The 15,071-nt window shown below is 50.0% G+C and overlaps 1 protein-coding gene across 4 annotated transcripts in view; it reads right to left on the bottom strand.

Moving 5' to 3' along the window:
• ME3 (malic enzyme 3) overlaps positions 1–15,071 on the bottom strand; it is a 220,759-nt gene that overhangs the window by 46,916 nt on the left and 158,772 nt on the right. For all 4 annotated transcript variants that reach the window (XR_009734485.1, XM_061406030.1, XM_061406029.1 and 1 more), the window contains one exon: positions 3,787–3,890. Coding sequence is in view for 3 of the 4 variants with exons in the window: in XM_061406030.1 (XP_061262014.1) it covers positions 3,787–3,890 (104 nt within the window). In the remaining variant the exon portion in view is untranslated. The remainder of the gene's footprint in view (positions 1–3,786; positions 3,891–15,071) is intronic.

The following is a 15,071-nucleotide window of genomic DNA, read 5'->3' as shown; positions in this document are numbered from 1 at the left end:
GAGCGGGTAGAAGCAAGCTGGTGGAGCTTTTACTTGCAGGACTTTTGAAAAGAGATGAGGATGTTGAAGGCAGGAATCAATGTTTCCCAAGGCTCTTTCTTAAAATACACAGTGTCTGGCCTCAGGGGGGCTGACTCATTGGCTGCCCAGGCTGGGCACCCCATCATGGGGCTACTATAATCCCAGGAGACCAGCTCACTCCCCACCTACAGCATCCACAGCAACATCTGCTTCAGCTTATTAGAAAGTTAAAATAAGCAAGTGTCAACCGCTCATCTTTTCCACTTAAGGACACATTCCTCTTGGCTGACGCACATCCCTGCCCAGGGGTTTACCCCTGGACTGTGGGAGTGTGTCTGTGAGACTGTAAACTGATTTTAATGATAATTTAAGAAGCCTCTTACATCCTAGTTTATTTAACCTTCTCACACGAATAGCAAGGCTTCTCTGTGGGGAATCACGGAATGACTACTGACTTCACTAGATAAGGAGGGAGCCCTGGAAACAGGAAGCCAAAGAAACGTGCTCTCAAAGCCAAACGCATTCCCGTGTGTCATCCACGAGTAACTGCAGAAAGCAGTCTGGCCTTGGAGTCAGCAGACTCAGGGTCAGCTCGCTGTCCTGCCAGATGCTGTGTGACCTGGGACAGGTTTCTTGACTTCTCGAAGCCCTCAGATCTCTCATCTGCTACCCTGCCAGCCACACGGGGATCTTCAGAGGTCTGAATGGGCACCAGGTGGGGAGGCTTCTTAGAGGACAACTGATGCCTCACTTCCTTCTATGACAGCACCACCCAGACGCCACAGAGCCCCAGCTTGAAATGGTTCTCACAGAGCGTCTAATGCACTGCGGGTTAGCTCAGATCTATTCTGAGCTGAAAACTTCCTCCTTTAACATTCTGTCAACTGGTTCTTCTCCCGGTGAAACAAGAGAAGAAATATACAGAAACAAGCCCAGTCCCTCCTCTGTAGGAACACCTTGCAGGTTTCTGAAGGGAGTTCCATACCCCTGTGACCCAGCAGTCCTTTCCCCTGCTCCCCACCAGGCCAAGCCTTTGCTCCTGTTGTGGTTATGGGAGAACAATAACCGTGACACCTGCTGTGGTCATTGTTTTCCAAAGGCATGTTAGGCCATTTACGATAATTTGTGACCTTCAAAGTATCTTGTCTGGAACTGTATGTGGTATTCAGGATGATCTAAACGGGGGAGAATTAGGTGAGACATTCACCTCTTTTGTTCTAGATGATTCGCGTCTGCCCATGTGAAGTGCAAGTCGCTCAGTCGTGTCGGACTCTTTGTGACCCCATGGACTAGAGAGTCCATGGAGTTCTTCAGGCCAGAATACTGGAGTGGGTAGCCGTTCCCTTCTCCAGGGAATCTTCCCAACCCAGGGATCGAACCCAGGTTCCTGTGTTGCAGGAACCAGCTGAGCCACCAGGGAAGCCCTCTGGCCATGTAGCTGACCCCTGAATGGGCTGTTTCAGTGGCCCCATCTCAACAGCAATACTTCCTTCACAATCCCAGCTTCGAACCCTTGACTTTCTGATTATCTCTTCCCTTTCCTGCTTATTCCATCCGGTACCCAACTCAGTAATTCTCAGGCCTCACCAGGACCTACTGTCCATGGGCCATACCACTCTCTCAGCCCTCCTCTCCACCAGACCCTCATCTGTCCCTTCTTCCCTGGCCTAGACCTCATGACGCATCATTGCAATCATCCCCTTAAGGACACTGTCCAGCCCTTCCCTTCTCTTTCTCTCGCTTGCCTGGCAAAATCTCAACCCTGATTGAATCCTTCTCTCTGTGTCTTCCTGCCCTGTATTCAGACAGTGGAAACCCACTAGAGAAAATCACGGGTAAGTTAAACTCATGACCTAAGTTAAATTCATGGCCAGTAACCTGAAGGGGGTCCATGAAGCCACCCAGCAACCGTTCTCTAGCTCCGAGTTTGGACATTCCAGGTCCTGCCTCCTATGCCTCAAACCTGCACCCTCTCAGTCCCCATCCTCACTTTCAGCCGATGACCCTGTCATCCAGGAGAGCTCCCACGGACTCCCCCACAACATCTACCCACCTGCCAGCATCTGTGCCCAGCGCACGGCCTTCCCTCTGTGTGGATGGGCTCTGTTCTCCCATCTTGGACGAAGTGCCCAGGTGGACACTGGACTCTCATACCCTGGCTTACTTGGCCCATCCACCCCAGTACTCCACACTCTGCTATCAATCCCCACCTCATATAATTCACTATTATTTTCCCTCATCTTCAAAAATGAAACCAGGGACTGCCCTGGTGGTCCGATGGTTAAGAATCCACCTGCTAACGCAGGGCATGGGGGTTCAGTCCCTGGCCCAGGAGGATCCCACGTGCCGCAGAGCAACCAAGTCAGTGCATCACAGCTGCTGAAGCCCAGGTGTCTAGAGTCGGTTCTCGGCATCACGAGAAGCCACCGCAGTCAGAAGTTTGTGCATCGCAACGGAGAGTGGTCCCTGTTCGCCGCAATTAGAGAAAGCCCCCGCCCAGCGACTAAGACTCAGCAGAGCCCCAAATAAAATAAGCAAATAATTAAAAAAATAAAGACAAAAACCACAGCAACAATAAAATGCTTTCTTCTTATCTCTGGATAAGGAATCCAGGTAATCAGGCTTTAAAGTTTGGTAACCTGCCCTGGTGACTCAGAGCTTAAAGCGTCTGCCTGCAATGCGGGAGACCTGGGTTCAATCCCTGGGTCGGGAAGTTCCCCTGGAGGAGGAAATGGCAACCCACTCCAGTATTCTTGCCTGGAGAATCCCATGGACAGAGGAGCCTGGTGGGCTACAGTCCATGGGGTCGCAAAGAGTTGGGCACGACTGAGCAACTTTACTTACTTACTTACTTAACCTGCCCAAGGTCACAGACCTGGAAGTGGTGGGGTGGGTGTGTCCACCCCCAAAGCCCACCCAGACGAGATGTCCTGGGCTGCAGAGGCCAGCCCAGCTTTCTCTCCAGCCAATCACTGAACTCAGACAACGAAGTCCCTTGTCAAGGATGTGCAGAACAGCTCTGCCCTCCCCAGGCACTCTTGGAGTGGCAAGCAAGGCTGGAGGTTTTCAGTGAGAAGGGATCTCTAGATCTGCAGGGACCAGCTGAGCTGCTGAGACTGTCTTGACTGACAGGCCTGTCAGACTCGGCATGGGAGGACAGGGGCTGTTTCCAGAACAGCCAGTGTGCCATCCCAGCAGCATGCCAGTCCCTGTAGGGGGAGCGGGTGGCAATGATGGCAGACAGATGGGGCAGGCTGGGGTGGGACGCAGGAGCTGCCAGCGTGGTACACCCTTGCACAGAGATGACACCTCGTAAATCTCGCAGGCCCGCCCGTGTGGCCTTCAGTGGTGGCCCATTAACACCGCCTGGTCCTTGGAGCCGGAAAATGACAGCTAACAAGGCCAGCTGCCTTGCAGGCCATTCCATCAGAAGGACACTCTTCTGTCCCCCAACACTAAGAATATCTCTATTTCTGCCAGGAACCCAGAGCAGCTGGCCAGGGGGGTTTTCCTCCCAGGAAGTCAGATACTTAACTGCCCCCTGATCACAGGGCCTTCAGCTGTCACCCCTTCTCTCCCTTCTCAGCTCCCCAAGATTATCTGAGAGAGCGAGCCCGTTTGCCTTTGAGATTTCCAAAGACATGGGGTCAAGTTGGAATTTTCGGACCACCTGGAAAAGCACGCGTCTCTGCCAAACCCTGTGTTGACTTAGTCATCCTATCTCTTAACAGTCCTCTTCCAGAAGGGGTGGGCTGACCCACTTACTTGTCCGTCACAGCCTGCATGAACTCGTCCAGAAGGTCATCATACTCCTGCCCGCGGACTCGCCGGTGCTTCAGGCCGATGTACAGGGGGTCCCTGAGCAGCTCCTGCAACAGACAGCATCCGTCTCGTGAAGGGTCTCGGGTTGGCAGGAAGGTGGCGGTGAGGAGGGCTGGGGGGCGCCTGTCCCTCACTCCCGCTCCCCAGGTGCTGCCTGGAAGGGTCTGGAGGCGAAGCCACTGACGCAGCATGGACCTCTTGGCAGGGGGTCTGGAGTTTAGGAACCAAGGATGCTTGAAATAGCAAGACTCTCTGATACAGTCTTCCAACCTCTGGCTGCGGCTCTGGGTTCATCCCAGGGCTTCTCAGCAGTGATACCATGGACACGTTGGCCTGGACAGTTCTTTGATGTGAAGGCGAACCTGCATGTTGTAGAATACTTAGCACAGCAGTGTCTCCAGGTTCTTCCCACTTGAAGTGAGGAGCACCCCCCCATCCCCGCCAGGTTGTGACAATAAAAAAACATCTATAGACACCACCAAATGTCTCCCCAAGGAAATTTCCTAAAGGAAATCAGTCCTGAATATTCGTTGGAAGGACTGATATTGAAGCTGAAACTCCAATACTTCTGCCACCTGATGCAAAGAGCTGACTCATTTGAAAAGACCCTGATGCTGGGAAAGATTGAGGGCAGGAGGAGAAGGGGGACGACAGAGGATGAGATGGTTGGATGGCATCACTGACTCAATGGACATGAGTTTGAGTGAACTCCAGGGAGTTGGTGATGGACAGGGAGGCCTAGTGTGCTGCAGTCCATGGGGTCGCAAAGAGTCAGACATGACTGAAGTGACTGAACTGAACTGAGCTGAAATGTCTCCCTAGGGGTCAAATATTGACCCCGTTAAGAACTGCCACAGGCAACATCTGGATCGAGGTACTGGGTCTCAACCAAAGTCACTGATCTGGACTCAAATTAGGAAGCCTTCCCTTCCTTCCTCCTGTCCTTCCCGTGAATGCTTACTGAATACCCATGATGTGCTTGGCACTGTGCCAGGCCCTGGGGACACAAGGAGAGACTGATACAGCCAGCGTTTTCCATCCAGGAAAGAAGCCTGCCGTAAGCAGCCCCATGTCAGGTGCCCCATCTTCTGTGTCTGCACTGGCTGACGGCCCCTCCCGCCTCTCCTGTACCCCCTCACACACACGCCTACACAGAAGCTGCGGGTTCATCCATGCATGACACATTTCCTGACCCTTTACTGACCCTCTAATGGCCTGCTGCCCTTGGGTCTCTCAGAGGCTTTGTGGGTAAGAGATGGTCTCTGCCTTCAAGGTGCTCAGTCCACTGCAGGTTGGCTGATGAGTCAGTAAACTTGACTACAGATAGAGAGACATTCCTTCAGCACAAAGTGCGGTCCATGGTAGCAGAGAAGGAGTGGAGTAGTTCCCACCAGGGACAAGTGGGGATGATGATATGGGATAAATGGTCAGGCATTAAAAGATGAGCAGAGAAGGGGAAAGGACTTGGGGGAGGGGTGGTTAGGGAGTCTGGGATGGACATGTGCACACTGCTGAATTTAGAATGGATAACCAACAAAGACCTACTGTAGAGCATATGGGACTCTGCCCAATGCCAAGTGGCAGCCTGGATGGGAGGGGAGTTTAGAGGACAATGGATATATGTATACGCATGGCTGAGTCTCTTTACTGTTCACCTGAAACTATCACAACATTGTTAATCAGCTACACCCCAATACAAAATAAAAAGTTTAAAAAAAATGACAGATTTTGCCAGGCAGGCTGGGCCCTCCAGGCTGAGGAGTCAACACAAAGAAAGACTGGGAGCTGGAGGTAAAAGCAGGAAAAAGCACCTGGTGAAGAAATAGGACGCAATTTTATGTGTTAAGGTTTTTGGAAATTATGTTTTTGTGTCCTCCTTCCCCAAATATGTTTCGCAGGTGGCGCTAGTGGTAAAGAACCTGCCTGCCAATGCAGGAGACATAAGAGACAAAGGTTTGATCCCTGGGTCAGGAAGATACCCTGGAGGAGGGCATGGCAATTCACTCCAGTATTCTTTCCTGGAGAATCCCCATGGACAGAGGAGCCTGGAAGGCTACAGTCCATTGGGTCACAAAAAGTCAGGTATAACTGAAGTGACTTAGCACACACATCCCTAAATATGAGCTCCTTGGGGCCAAGGTTTTGTGTTATCTTCAAATCTCCATCTGGACTGCTCCTGCAGGATTCAGAGGCAAGCATGTCATGAGTCCTGCCCTCAAGGGGCTCGGTGTCAAGTCTCAGCTCCAGTACAGACTAGCTATGTGACCTCAGGTAAATCATGTCACCTCTGGGAGCCTTCTTTTCATCTGTTCAGTTCAGTTCAGTTGCTCAGTCATGTCTGACTCTTTGTGACCCCATGGACTGCAGCATGCCAGGCTTCCCTGTCCATCACCAACTCCTGGAGCTTGCTCAAACTCATGTCCATTGAGTCAGTGATGCCATCCAACCATCTCATCCTCTGTCATCTCCTTCTTCTCCTGCCCTCAGTCTTTCCCAGCATCAGGGTCTTTTTCAGTGAGTCAGTTCTTTGCATTAGGTGGCCAAAGTATTGGAGTTTCAGCTTCAGCATCAGTCCTCCCAAGGAATATTCAGGCCTGATTTCCTTTAGGATGGACTGGTTGGATCTCCTTGCAGTCCAAGGGACTCTCAAGCGTTTTCTCCAACACCACAGTTCAAAAGCATCAATTCTTCGGCACTCAGCTTTCTTTATGGTCCAGCTCTCACATCCATACATGACCACTGGAAAAACCACAGCTTTGACTAGATGGATCTTTGTCGACAAAGTAAAGTTAGATGGGAATAAGATACCATCTGCCCAGCTTGATGGTGATGAGGAAATGAAATAATACTGATACATGTGAAAAAGCTTTGTGAATCATAACATATGCTGTAAAGTAATGGCAGCAGCTTTAACTTTCAGTGTTTCCTATGTGCTGGTACTTCAGGAGGGCCAGACACAGCGAGTTTAAGAGACTCGACCAGCCCTTGGGCTAGTGAGTGGAGGAATCTGGATTCAAACTCATGGCTGCAAGCTCCAGAGCCCATGATCCTAACCTCTGGGCCAAGCTGCTTAAGTGGTTTTTCGGTGCATCAACCAGAATTGACATCCTTTTTAAGACATCAGTCTAGGTCCATATTGTCTTGATGGTGCTGTAGGAGGTGGTGGGGGAAAAGCGCAGGGGACAGAAAAGATCAGGAAATATCCACCTTCCCAACCCCTCACCCCCCAATCCTCAGGCCACATATCTGAGGTGGATTTAACACTTTCTCCAAGGAACCACATGGCTACATCTGAGAGACGTGGGACCTAAACTTCATTTCTCACTCTCCGCACTCCTGGGTTATGCATCCTTGAGACTGTTTAGGACTCTGCTCTAGCAGTTGTGTGTGTGTGGTGTGTGCGTGTGTGTGTGCGTGCACGTGTGGGCAAATGAGGCGAATGGGACATATAGCCTTTCACCGGCCACTTTCACAAAATGACCATCTGAAAGCCACTGAGCGACGGCAAACATCCAGCCAAGGGGACCAAAGAAGTCAATGATGATGTAACAACAAGATGGAAAACTAGGCAGCCGCAGAAATTGGACGAAGCCTATGCAGACACCTGGACAGACGTGTATGAGATGATTTAAAATGGAAAAAGCGGGAAACAAAATTGCACAGATATCCCGGTTTCATCTGTCAGAGACACATCAACACAGAAAAGGCGCACACAGAATGATAAAAATGGTATAACTCTTGGCATTTGCAGAAAACACTCACTTTTTCAGTTCTTACAGAGATGAAAGGGTCCACGGTAAGTTATAATTTGTCATGTTTCCAAGAGGCAGATTGATTCAGTGGTACATTAGGCAGCCAAGAATGGCTTTCCTGGTGCTGCATATGTGGTTTCTGGGGGCAAGTCCAATTCTCCAGTGGTATTGAAGAATTTTAGATTTTTCCAAAAGCTTCTCAGTATATCTGCATTTAAGATGAAGGGTTAACCCTAATGAAGTAGTACTGAGTTATAAAAGTGACTAGGAAGCTTTGAAAAAAGTCTTGATATTTTATAGTACTTATTTTATTTATAATAAAACGTTTTATATCTGAAATATTTCAAAACTAAGTGCACCAAAAAATTGGGGGAAAGTTTCTATGTGGAGATGACATGAAAATATAGCTTCTCATACTTGTACAGAACTTTGGAGTAATTTGCTTGTTCTGAATAAAAAGTAGCTTGATTCAGGACTTCCTCGGTGGTCCCGTGGCTAAGATTCCGAGCTCCCAGTGCAGGGGGCCCGGGGTCAGTTCCTGGTCAGGGAACTAGATCCCACATGCCACAGCTAAAGATTCCGCATGCTGCACAAAGGCAGCAAGTAAGACCTGTCACAGCCAATAAATAAATAGTAAAAAGAACCCATGTGTGGAATATGATGCAAACATTTTTCTAAAAAGTAGTTCTAGCTTTCTGTCTTGCATGCTCTCGCGCCCATTTTACAGATGAGGAAGGTAGAGTTCAAGGGTTTAAATAAATTACCCAAGCTCACACAGCCAGAAAGTAGCAAAGCTGAAACTGAGCCTTGCTTTGACTGGATCTCCTGATGGTGCCCTTTCCACCCCACCGTTTGGGGACCAGGGAATGTGGGTGTGGCTTCTGACCCCCACCCTGGTCTTCCTGAGAGTCCAGGAGTGGCTGGAAGCTCCAGCTGGTGCTGCCAACCCAGCTGGGGAGCAGCGACAGCCGGGGTGGGGTCTGGGGAAACGCCGTGTCCACATCTCCAGTCAGCTGGTGGTCCTTTGGCAGGAACGAAGACAGCTTCTCATGAACAGCAGAGGGTGGAGCTTCCACACTGTCTCACATGGAGCAATTCACCCTGTGTCCCACCGAGTGACATAAAGTGGGCTCTGGGATTGGACGCACCTGGGTTTGCATTCACGCTCTGTCACCCAACGAGCTTGAGACTCTGGGTACTTGCCCCTGCTTCGTTTTACCTCTCTGTCCAGTGGCGATAATAATGATCTCTCTCTATATTTTATTGAAATATAGTTGACTTACAATGATGTCTACTGCACAACCTAAGTTCTTTGAGGAAAGGGTCCTATTGACGTGCATCTCCCCAGTGATGTTTACAGTGCTGTGCGCGGCAGGCCGTTTAAAAGCATTTACCATGTGAGTTGCAATTATGACTGGGCTAAGGAGATGCTGAATTAAAAACTATGCAGGTCTTAGAAATCACTTGGTTTGGCTTCCTCCAAAGGAGTTTTTGAGGCCCGGAAAGGTTAAGTGAACTGCCTATGTTCACAAAACGAATCTGGTGGAACAAACAGGGTGGTAATGACTAGAGCATGCGGTCTTCCCAGGAGGGACCAGTGTCCCCAGCTCCAAGCCTGCTGTGTTCTCTCTGCTAGGTTGTTGCCAAGTTCCCGCTGGCACTAAGTCATTCTACAACTGTAACTTCAGGTTGAGGCTCTACTCAAAGCAGAGTAGATGAACCAGATGAACCAGAACTTTCTTCACTGCCATGGGAATTGAGTGTGGCCTCCATGGGTGTCTGCCTGGCTCTGACTTTTTTTTTTTAAGGGGAAAAAAAGTATTTTATTGAATCACAAAACTGAAGAGTGTAGAGGTAGATGACTTCAGATATAACTGAAGCCAGGTACCAAAATAACTATCGTAATGCTCATTCTTGGTATTTAATCTCTCTCTCCAAACCCTAATTTCATAGCTCTTCCTTCTTTGTGTTGCATTCAGTTTTCTTTTATTGTGATAAAAGTCACATAATATAAAACATATTATTTTAACCATGTTTAGCTGTACTGTTCAGTGGCACTAAGCACCACTTAATGTACCACAATTGTACATTATTGTAGAATTCTCACCATAATCCATCTCCCAAATTTTTCAGCTTCCTGAGCTGAAACTCTGTCCCCATTAAACACTAACTCCCCATTCTCCCTTCTCACCACCCTTGCCCCCGACCACTGGCACCTACCAAATGTACTTTCTGACTCAATGGATTTGACAATTTTGGGTACCTCGTATAAGTGGACTCAAACAGTATTTGCCTGTGCTGAATGTATGTTGGAATGCGGGCTTCCTCGTGGCTTAGCCGTAAAGAATCTGCCTTCTGCGCAAGACCTGCAGGAGGCTCGTGTTCAATCACTGGATTGGGAAGATGCCCTGTAGGAGCGCATGCCCACTCCAGTATTCTTGCCTGGAGAATCCCAGGGACAGAGGAGCCTGGTGGGCTACAGTTCATGGGTTGCAAAGAGTCAGACATGACTGAAGCGACTTAGCTCACACATGTTGGAATGCATTATTAAGGTTAACTTAATATATGCTGGCTCTGACTTTTCAAGGTGAAAAATCTTGGAGACTAAATGTCATGGAAAACAAAATGGCTTGCTCCTCTTCACCTGCTGTGTCATCGAGCGCTGGGTTTAAATTGGAAGATGAACCTCTTGGTCTGGAAAAATACTTATCTTGCACAGCAATAGGCACACAAAGGTGTTATTCAGAGAACATCTGGGGTTCTGAGGAGGTCATGGGGTTGGGTCCACGGTGTGGACACAGGGCTCTTTTCTCCCTCCAGGTGGCAGCTATGCCCACCATGTACTTCTCTGGAAGCTTGGTCAACCCAAGGGTCAGCGACATCGATCCTAGGACGGGCCTAGGTCACAGGTGCACAGATAGCCAGCGCCTGACATTGCCATGGGTGAACCATATTATTATCTGCAGTGAGGACAGTCTTGTCGGGGAGAAGGAATCCTTCACCCTCCAGCTCTGGGGGCGATCCCATGCTGCCTCGGCAACCAGTAGCCCCCAAGGCACTGACGACCAGGCTCTGCCGGTGATCCGTCTCCTCCACCCGCCTCTTCAGTCATTCCAATGAGACTCTCTCAGCGTCTCCTTGAGAGGAGACCCCATCAAAGCTCAAGACGTGGGCAGGAGAAAACGTGAGGGCTGAGAAGCCAAGCCCAGAGCTGCCCCACAGAATCCTTGGCACAGAGTGGGACAAGTGCTGGGTTTGCACTTAAATCTGGGGGAAGTCATTTCTGCCCTGGGGCTCCTTTTCCTGTGTGAAACGAGGGAGGGTGAGCCAGAAGCATTGACATCTAATATCTTGTGTGTGTGTGTGTATGTGTGTTAGTCGCTCAGTTGTGTCCGATTCTTTGTGACCCCATGGACTGTAGCCCATCAGGCTCCTCTGTCCATGGAATTCTCCAGGCCAGAATACTGGAGTGGATTGCCATTCCCTTTTCCAGGGGATCTTCCTGATCCAGGGATAAAACCCAGGTCTCCTACATTGCAGGTGGATTCTTTACCTTCTGAGCCACCAGGGAAGCCTAGGGGTGGGGGGTGGGCCAGAGCAGGCGCCCTGCCGAATGGGGCAGGGCTCCCTCTCCCTGGCATTTGGAACATCATGGGATGCCCCTCCCTCATGCGCTCATGCCTCATATATTTATTTTTCTGAACCTCCTTGGTGTCAGCAGGTAAAAGTGACTCAGAGTTTCAGGGCTGTAGACACAGATGTTTTCCTTCAACAGGAAACCTGGAGGGGTGTTTTCTTTGACTCTGGTTAAAGCTCCTTTTGCCTCAGGAGTTTTTTTTTTAATTGAGACACACACACTGTTGGTCTAGTTGTTCTGACACAAGCCTTCACTGCAGCATCCTCCCTGAACTGGCACAGAGATGGTAGCTCAAGCAGACGCTCCCTCTCCCGTGGCTTGCTCCGGGCAAGAGATGTGCCCCCTGATTTCGAGGGGAAAAATCTTGCAGACTGATTATTTTCAAAAAGCCCTCTAGGGTGGGACACCACGTAGTGAATGCATTTGGAAAGAGAGAGATGACTGTCTTCCATTTCCCCAATGTGGGCCTCTTTGTAACTTCCTTAAAGATAGTCTGGAGGGAGTTCACCTCTGCTTGCAGGGGGAGGACTGTGAAAATGGCATTGCTAAGCCTTAGTTTGATCCTGACTGTTCTGTGGGACCCAGAGTGTGGGAAACACCTCCTTTCCCACTCTTCATCACCCAGTCTATAACACAGATGCTTGACATCTTGGAGCAGTGTGCCATGGGAGACAAGGCAACTCTGGCAGCCAGAGAGAATCTGGGCTCAAATCTCTGCTCCGACACTTAGAGCTGTGGAGCCTGAGGAAAATAGCACGTTTCAGTCTCAGTGTTCTCATCTGTAAAATGTGGAGATCGATATCTCATATATAGCCGGCATGAGAATGAAATGAGATCAAATCATACAAGGTCCTGGCACACTGTGGCTGACGGCTGAGGCCTCCCTGGACTGGGTGAGAACCGCTTTCTCTCTCACAAATGGTGTTGCCTGGTCAGGGTGTGCTCTGGTCCTTTCTAACAGGAGGGAGTAGGCCCAGGGGAAGCTCTCTGCCTTCCACACCCAGGAGTTAGAGGTGATGCGGGGGCCAAAAGCCACGGGTTGGGGGGGAAGCAGACACTTTGAGTAGCTGTACCCCTTGAGCCATTAAAATGATCCATTAGGTTGCTGAGACCAGTCCACCCACGCCTGGCTCTCATTTATCTCCTGCAGCCTCGCAGAGTGCCTGACACCTACTAAACACTTCATAAACTTAAAAAAAAAAAATAAGTAAAGAGAAAGTGCTGACAACATAATTCTCATTGAAGAAATCAGAACAAAATTAGGGGCACGGTGTGATGACAACTTGGCAACAAGGACATCCACGAACACGCGCAGGGACACGTGGGATGGGGGCACAGATGTGGCACAGCGGGAGACAGGCCGCTTCCTTCTTCCTTTAGAATTCTGAATAAGGCATTAAAGTTACTTTAGGAACACAAATTCTAAAAGTCAAGAAGTACCTTCTCATAAAGTGACTGGAACCTGTAAAGGGAGGAGGACACAGGTGGTTAGGCCCCCTGCTGCTGAGGGAGGAGGTAGACGGGCCCCTGGGCTGGACACCTGGGGTCTGTCAAGTGGAGGGAAACTGAAGCTTTGTTCTCACCCAGACACTCCAGGGACAAAGCGAGCGGCAGGAGCTGAGCTCTGCTGAAGTGAAGAGGGAAGGCGACCACTCGGGTGACCACTCCTGAGGTCAGGAAAACTTCCCTGTCTGCACATGCACAGGAAGGCTCCTCGGGGGTCACAAAGGGAGGGGGTGCCAGCCCATAATAAGTGTGGACATACCCCAACAGGCCTCTGTGGTGGGGTCCATCTTAACAAAAAGTTGTACTCATATCTTGGAAGAGTCCTAGGACAAGTCCCATGTGAAAAAAGAAACAAAATAATTAGCCAAATGTAAACAAAGGCCTTTGGAGAAGGCAATGGCACCCCACTCCAGTACTCGTGTCTGGAAAATCCCATGGACGGAGGAGCCTGGAAGGCTGCAGTCCATGGGGTCGCTGAGGGTCAGGCACGACAGAGCGACTTCACTTTCACTTTTCACTTTCATGCACTGGAGAAGGCAATGGCAACCCACTCCAGTGTTCTTGCCTGGAGAATCCCAGGGACGGGGGAGTCTGGTGAGCTGCCGTCTATGGGGTCGCACAGAGTCGGACACAACTGATGAGACTTAGCAGCAGCAGACAAAGGCCTTAAAGGACTGTCCTATGTAAGTGATTTAAATCACCTCTCTACTGCACACCTCCTTCAGGATTCCCACACTCCTCTCCAGGTGTATCTCTGCCTATCTTCTGACTTACCGTACTCCTCTTCACTAGACAGGGCTTCCCCAGGGACTCAGTGGAAAATAATCCACCTGCAATGCAGGAGCTGCAAGAGACTACGGGTCAGTCCCTGGGTGGGGAAGATCCCCTGGAGGAGGGCACGGCGACCCATTCCAGTATTCTTGCCTGGAGAATCCCATGGACAGAGGAGCCTGGCAGGCACCTCATTAGAGAGGATGCCTATTCCCTTTGTCTCCAGGTGTGTATTTCTGCCTTGCTTCTATCTTAAATATTAATAAACAAACTGTTTCTCCGTGTGTTCTCCCACATGTTATGCTCTGCCTCTAATAAGAAACTTTGTACCTGTTATGATGGTTTTTGCCTCCTTGAAACATTCTTGCTTTCAGATGAGGGAAAGAACCAGGGAACTTTGCTTCTAGCCTCTAGCCCCTGGTGGTCTGGTGGTTAGGACTCCTGGTTTTCATCCAGATTACCTAGGGTCAGTTCCTGGGCAGGGAACTAAGATCTCTCTTCAGGACCACTCACTGCTCTGCCTCCAAGATCTCTGCTGTTTCTAGCAGATCTTGGGGAAATTAATCTCTCTGGGCCTCAGTTTCCTCAGCTGTAAAAAGAGGGTAATAACTGATGCTCCACCCATAGGGTTACTGTCAGGCTTAAACAGGGTGGTCTATGAAAGGGCCATGGTTACTCCTACTTTCCACCACCTTTTCTGATGGGTTTGTTACAAGTAGTGCAGTTGTTCCGTCATGTCCATCTCTTTGCCACTCCATGGGCTGCAGCCTGCCAGGCTCCTCTGTCCATGGAGTTCTCCAGGCAAGAATACTGCAGTGGGTTGCCATGCCCTCCTCAGGGGATCTTCCCGGCCCAGAGATTGAATCCAGGTCTCCCGCATTGCAGGTGGATTCTTTACCATCTGAGCCACGGGCAAGGACCCTGGTAGTTACAAGTTGAGGCCCACTCTAAACTTTAGCACATCATTGCTGGGTGCTGGACCTTTAACGATAAAGGATGTCAGACACCTGCTAAAGGCAGCCAACACCCTTCCAAGGGATGCAATGGCCTCAGAATCAACCTCAAGCCATTCCATTTCTTGTCTAGAAACAGCTTTTAGGGGAGAGAGAGAGAGGGAGGGAAAGGTCTCGATTAAATCCAGTTGGAACACAGCAGGAGGTGATGGGTGGGAATAATAACACAAAGTTTGCTCTCCTCATCCACATTTACAGGGCTTCCGCACATGTTCTTTGTGGTTGAGGGACAATTTCAGCAAAATTCAGGCATCTGGTTGGGCGGGGGAAACCACAGCATGGGGCAGACCTTAAAGACTGGTCTTGATGAGCAATGATAAAGCGTGTCCCACTACCCAGCCTCCCTGCTCCTAGGCTGGTGGGGAGGCATATGGAGAAGTGCTTTGGATGTGGGAGCGCACTCCGTAACCTTCTGGCCCAGGCTCCAGTTTCACTGGCAGGGCTGGAGTCTAGAGGGATACAGGGACTCCCCTGGCTGTCAGGGCTGGGGATCAGGGCCTGTGTTCCCAGGCCAGCACTTTGGCTGCCGGCTTGTCCTCCGCCAGCCCC

The sequence above is a fragment of the Bos javanicus genome, chromosome 29 (genome assembly GCF_032452875.1).
Source record: "Bos javanicus breed banteng chromosome 29, ARS-OSU_banteng_1.0, whole genome shotgun sequence".
Lineage (NCBI taxonomy): Eukaryota > Metazoa > Chordata > Mammalia > Artiodactyla > Bovidae > Bos > Bos javanicus.
This window is presented reverse-complemented; position numbering and strand designations above follow the sequence as displayed.